We start from the raw sequence: 6000 nt of genomic DNA, 5'->3' as shown, positions 1-6000 counted from the left end.
GAAAAATTCAAAATCGCTTTACCTGTTAATTTTGAGGCGATTGTAGCATTGCTGGGTGGCGTTAATACAAGTTGCTGACAACAGTACCGTCCAAAAGGATAGCAACTCGAATAAAATAAGAATACTTTGGAGATTTTTATTTGCAAATCGCATCCGAAAAGTCAATCGTTGGTGGCATTTACGGTCGTTTTGGTGTTTTAAGTGTGATTTGAGTGGTGTTGAGTGATGGCTAGCAAGGCGGAGAAAAAGTTAGCTGCGGACCTTCTGACGAGACGACGAGCGTGTGCCGAGCGAGATGTGGTGGAGAAGTTCATCTCGGACTACACCTATGAACGGGATTGCTGCCAGGTTTCGGTACGTTTGGAGACTCTTAACAAATGCAACGAGTTGTTTTTGAACGTGCAGAACGACATCGAGATGGGTGACATCGAAGAACGGTTCGAGGCGCATTTGGAGTTCCGGGCGGATTTCGAGGATCGGTTTTGCAAAGCGAAAGGTTTTTTGCTGTCAAAGCTGGAAAGCAGGGAGCATCTTCTGAGTTCGACGATCATGCACGCATCGACTTCTCATAGCATGTCTTCCAGTTTCCATCATCGGCTGCCTAAAATCGATCTACCGAAGTTTAGCGGGGATGAATCGCGATGGATATCATTTCGCGACAATTTCATTTCGATGATCCACTGCAACGAGGACATACCGATCGTCAACAAGCTGCAGTACCTGTTGCAGTCGCTGGAGGGAGAGGCAAGAAAACCGTTCGAGTCTGTGGATATTCAAGCCGATAACTATGCGTCGACGTGGGACGCATTGAAAAAGCGCTATGATAACAAGCGATTCCTCAGAAAGGAGCTGTTTCGAGGCCTGTACAACCTTCCACCGATCCAGTATGAGTCAGCCCAAGACATCAACACACTGGTTGATGATTTCCAGCGACACGTTAAGGCTCTGGGGAAGTTAGGCGAACCGATCGAGCATTGGGACACTCCGCTCATCTTCATCCTGTCAAACAAGTTGGATTCGGCGACGATTCGTGCATGGGAGCAAGATACTCGACAGAAGGACGAGGTGAAATACGACGAGCTCATCGAGTTTCTCATCCACCAGGTCCGGATGTTGAAATCCGTGGACAGCGATCTCCAACATCGTTCCTCAGTGCCCTCCGTTTCCAAGGTGGCCGGACAAATCCCGAAGAAACCAGTTCCCATCCGATCTGTCGTGAACACAGCTACTTCCGAAACTCAATCCATCACTTCGCCATGCCACTGTTGCCTGAGACAACATCCATTGCACCAATGTCCAGCATTTCAGCACCTGTCAAGCTCCCAACGGCGAGAGCTTGTGACACAGCACAGCCTTTGCTGGAATTGCTTTCGCGCGAACCACCAGGCAAGATCCTGTAAATCAAAGTTCCTGTGTAGGATTTGCCAAGCGAAGCACCATACTATGTTGCACGACTCAGCAGCACCACCGAATGAGTTCTCACCCGAAAGATCACAGCTCCCACAAGTGAATCCAGGTCCGAGCGGTTCACTCAACCCACCAACGATAAATCTATCCGTGCATTCAAATTCGACGGTTCTATTGGAGACAGTTGCGCTGTTAGTTGTCGACCGATACGGCAGAAAGATTCCAGCACGAGCTCTTCTAGATTCCGCAGCAATGTCCAACTTTATCACCAGGAAGCTGGCGAACGAACTCGCCACCCAACAAACTCCCGTGGACATCGCAGTTGCCGGAATTGGAGAGTCAGTCAAACGCATCAGAAAAAGGTTAGCTGCCAAAATCGTATCCAGGAACAGCGACTTCTCCACCACACTCGATTTCCTCGTCATGAAGAAGCCAACCTCCCATCTTCCCACATCCCCGATCGATACAACTGCCTGGAAAATGCCACAGGTTCCATTGGCGGATCCTCAGTTCAACGTTCCAGCAACAATCGACATGATCATCGGTGGAGAATGTTACCATGAGTTCCACACGGGCGTACGCCACTCTCTTGGTAATAATTCTCCGTTTTTGGTGGACACCCTCTTCGGCTGGACAGTTTCTGGCAAAGTTGATTCCAGCTCCACCACCGCACCGCGAGCGTGCTTCCTCTCCACCGTTGATCAAACCCGAGAAACGATCCCTGGGGAGTTCCGGCCAATGGAAACCCCCGATGGGAGTCAGAAAACAGAATTTCAACCCTCCACCACTCAAATCCACAAAGAAGGATGCTCCGCCCGTCATTCCCGGCCCAATAATCCAAAAACCACCCTTGGAGATTCTCGAACGAAAGCCACACATCGAAACTCCACCAGAAATACACACCACAAAATCCCTGGAAGTCACGCTCAACCCGGAAAAAGGCACCACATTGATCCTGTTGACGACAAACCACACTGCTATCTGCCACATCACCCGGTGCTCAAGGAAGCCAGCAAAACCACCAATGAACGCGTGGTATTCGACGCATCCTGTGAGCCCAATTCAGGGTACGCGCTCAACGATACGCTGCTCGTCGGTCCCGGTCAACAAAGTCAACTGTCTAACACTCCTTCAAGCGCCGCTAAGGTCAACGACGAAGGAGAAGACGCTGCCTGTAGATCCTGCTGCTACGTTGTCCCTTTGGTCAAGCAGCCGTCTGTTACCTGTCTGGAGTTATGCGCACCTGTTCTGCCAGAGGAGGATACTGATGGGCCCAGTAGGAGACGCGTTCCGGAAGTGCACATCACAGCTAGTGAACTGTCCAGGAATCTACATTCTTCTAACTTCCCCGAAAACCCTGGTCGAGATGGAGTCATTAAGCCAGCCAAGCGAGATTGTCATCTAACTCACCGCCAGCAGTCAACAGGTCAACGCGACAACCCCGACAACTAGAAAGCTACAAAGACCGGTAGAGCACGCCGAACGTGCTCAACGCGCTTTTGGAGCGCTAACAGGTGATTAGCGTTCCTATAATTCCATCCATATCGTTCGATCTACCGGGTCTTTGTTGCTTACAGTTCCTTAGACGTCCTATTGTACCCCGCCATCATCAAGATCCTTCTACAAAGACCGGCAGAGCACGCCGAATGTGACTCACTGCGCATGTCGAGCGCTAATAGGTGATTAGCGTTCCAAACTGTCACATTTTCTCGTTCGATCTACCGGTTCTTTGTCGATTGCAGATTCTTTCCTATATTATTTCTATATCGTCACCGAGCATTCATCGCCATGCACCGAGCCACGTCAGAAGCCGAATCTTCTAAGACCGATTCGCTTCGTTTACCAGCGAGATCGCCCACATACATCCACATGGTAGCAGAATCTTCAAAGATCGGTAGAGCACGCCGAACGTTGCTCAACGCGCTAATGGGGCGCTAACAGGTGATTAGCGTTCCTATAACCTTACCCTACGCCGTTCGGTCTACCGGGTCTCTTTTGTATTCACAGATTCTGCACCAGTGCCGAAGCAGATTCCTCGATGTGCGACGTGCCAGCTGTGTCTTGATCCAACCGCCGTGTCTCCTGGTCCACCCGTGTACCCTGCCCAACCGTGTCGCATGGTCCAACCGACTGAAGAGGCCGCAATCAATTGGTCCGAAATTCGTTGAAACAGCAGTTTCAAGGTGGCCGGAATGATCGGTACTACACCGATCAGGAATTCGGAATTGTTTTCTGTTTGTAATATGTGTCCTCTATGTTCACTTGACACTGTAATCAATTTGTTCGAAAACACCAATATCTGTCCATGTACCCTAAAATAGCATTAACTCTCTCGCAACATTAAACATAACGCCGAGAGAGTTCTCACACAATAGTATGTAAGCCATTTTAGTTAAGTTAGAATAGAATATAACGTTGAATTAGAAGCACGGAATTTCACTTCGTTCCTAATAAATTAATAAGTTTAAGTCCAACTAAGCGACTTCTTAATAGTGGATCCGATATCGGGCTGAGTAATCTGTTGCAACTATACATCGTGTGTGCTAACTCGCAAACCTACCCCAAAGAGTGAAAACAAATTCTCTCCCCCGTGGGTGAATCAGCTGTGTGCTAAGTGGAAACGACTTACCTGGACATTCTTGCTGCTGGTGGATGCCGTCGACGAGAGACGGGAAGAAATACCTCGAAATCCGAACCCCCCCATCGGCCGAGCCCGAACAACAGTTCTTCTCAAAACTTTAGTTTAACTGAAATTGAGAGTATTAAATTCAAAACAATCTCTTGGCATTCTGTGTGATATTTTTTTGCACAGAACCTAGTCCACACTAGGCTATTTAAGTTGGTGAGGTTGGTCTTTTTTTTTCAACAGATTAGCTCCTCAGATGTATTAGTCATGTTTTTCGTTTATGTTATGATTTTCATTTTTGTCTCTTATGTCATGGTAGTCAATTTTTACGATTCCCTGCACTTTGTACTTAGAAAGTTCAGTAGATCAAAGCTCTTTATGGAACAATTAGTGGCCCTTAAAAGCACCCAGTATCAGAAAGCCGACATACCAAAACGCTGGATGTTTAAGAGCATTAATTCCTTAATCCGTAGTGGTAAAAAATCTGTAAACTCTGCTTCCTTACTGCTGATTTTCTTCACATCACGAACAAACGTCGTCGCTTACTGCGACCACACGATATGACGTTTCAGTACCAAATAAAGCACGCGCGAAGGAGCTGCTGGCTTTTTATAACCTTCCAGCTTGTCCAACACTGTGGTAATTTTCATCGTGTTGGACAAGCTGGAAGGTTATAAAAAGCCAGCAGCTTCTTCGCGCGAGCTTTATTTGGTACTGGAGCGTCAAATCGTGTGGTCGCAGTAAGCGACGGCGTTTGTTCGTGATGTGAAGAAAACCAGCAGCAGAGTTTAGGGGTGTTTACCACTACGGAAAGTTGAATTGATACTCTCAATTATCCAACGTTTTAATCTTTTGGCTTCCTGATATTAATGCCGTATATGTTTTCATCTGGTGGCCAACCGGTTGTGCACCAACTGCTGTCATCTTCATGTAAAAAAAACGCTTTGACAGCACTTGGTGCACAACCGGTGGACCACCAGGATGAAAACGAATATGGTATAAATGATACTAACTGTTTGTTCCTTAAAAGAGTCTTAATCAAATAAATAATTTCTATGAATGTTAAAAAACAAGGGGTTATGCGAAAAACCTGTTATGCAGGATATTTTTTTTTAATTTCTTGATTTTTCCCTGTACCGTGTAAACTTGGAACATTTCAGATTGTTCGATCGGATTTAAAAGGGGACAAAACAAAAAATCTACGACCGAACAAAATTTCAAATAAAAATGAAGAATATGATAGTGAACGGCCTCTTGGGACACCAAAAAAAAAATATTGAAGCTAGGTACTTTAAGGGTTTGAGCGATCAGCATAGAATTGAGCTGTCACAAAAATCTAGTAAAGTATTCGTAATTCTACGATCACAGTTGTGTAATATACAACCTCTTCCAACTTTTTTATCTTAACTCGAATCGAATGCAGTCTTCGGATAAAATATTTGTCATAGTTTAGGCTCAGGCTGCTCAGGATGCCCAGATATTGTTCAAAACTCTCAAAACTATTCTTGTGGCAATCGTGTCTTAAGCCTTGGATACGATTTGAAAACTGCAGATTTCTTGACACCTGTTTTGACGTGTTGTGCCCCAGATTTAACAGAAACCCATTCTCTTTGTCGATATACGCCCTAGAAGCGACAAGTCAGCTGATGTCCTTTCGTTTATTGGTGACATTTTGAAAATCATTTTGAAAAAGATCTTGTAAAACATCATCTGGTAAAATCACCTGGTTGAAAATAATCGACTCAAAAAAATGAGGGGCACTACGACGTAAGAAATAGAAGGAAATTTAAATAAAATCTTTTGTATTTTTATTAAAAATCCGACAAAATATTCGAACGAATACTCGGCGTAATATTCGTTTGGCCGAAAAATTGAAATGGTCTATATTTGGTATTCGGCCGTTCACCAAATACCACTATTCGGTACTTCTCTACACCATAGTATTAGGAAGCACTTCAGTGAGTTAG

The 6000-nt window shown here is 45.6% G+C and overlaps 2 protein-coding genes across 2 annotated transcripts in view; one reads left to right on the top strand and one right to left on the bottom strand.

Moving 5' to 3' along the window:
* The first annotated feature begins 225 nt into the window (after positions 1-225).
* Positions 226-2859, top strand: LOC129753344 (uncharacterized). The gene has a single exon (XM_055749157.1). The coding sequence runs from the start codon at positions 226-228 to the stop codon at positions 2857-2859; it is 2634 nt and encodes an 877-aa protein (XP_055605132.1).
* Positions 2860-3408: 549 nt separating this feature from the next.
* LOC129753343 (uncharacterized) overlaps positions 3409-6000 on the bottom strand; it is a 783315-nt gene continuing 780723 nt past the window's right edge. The window contains exon 4 of the mRNA XM_055749156.1: positions 3409-3537. Coding sequence (XP_055605131.1) covers positions 3409-3537 — 129 coding nt within the window. The remainder of the gene's footprint in view (positions 3538-6000) is intronic.

The sequence above is a fragment of the Uranotaenia lowii genome, chromosome 3 (genome assembly GCF_029784155.1).
Source record: "Uranotaenia lowii strain MFRU-FL chromosome 3, ASM2978415v1, whole genome shotgun sequence".
Classification (NCBI taxonomy): Eukaryota; Metazoa; Arthropoda; class Insecta; order Diptera; family Culicidae; genus Uranotaenia; species Uranotaenia lowii.
Note: the sequence above shows the minus strand (reverse complement) of the source record. Positions and strands in the feature narration are given on the sequence as shown.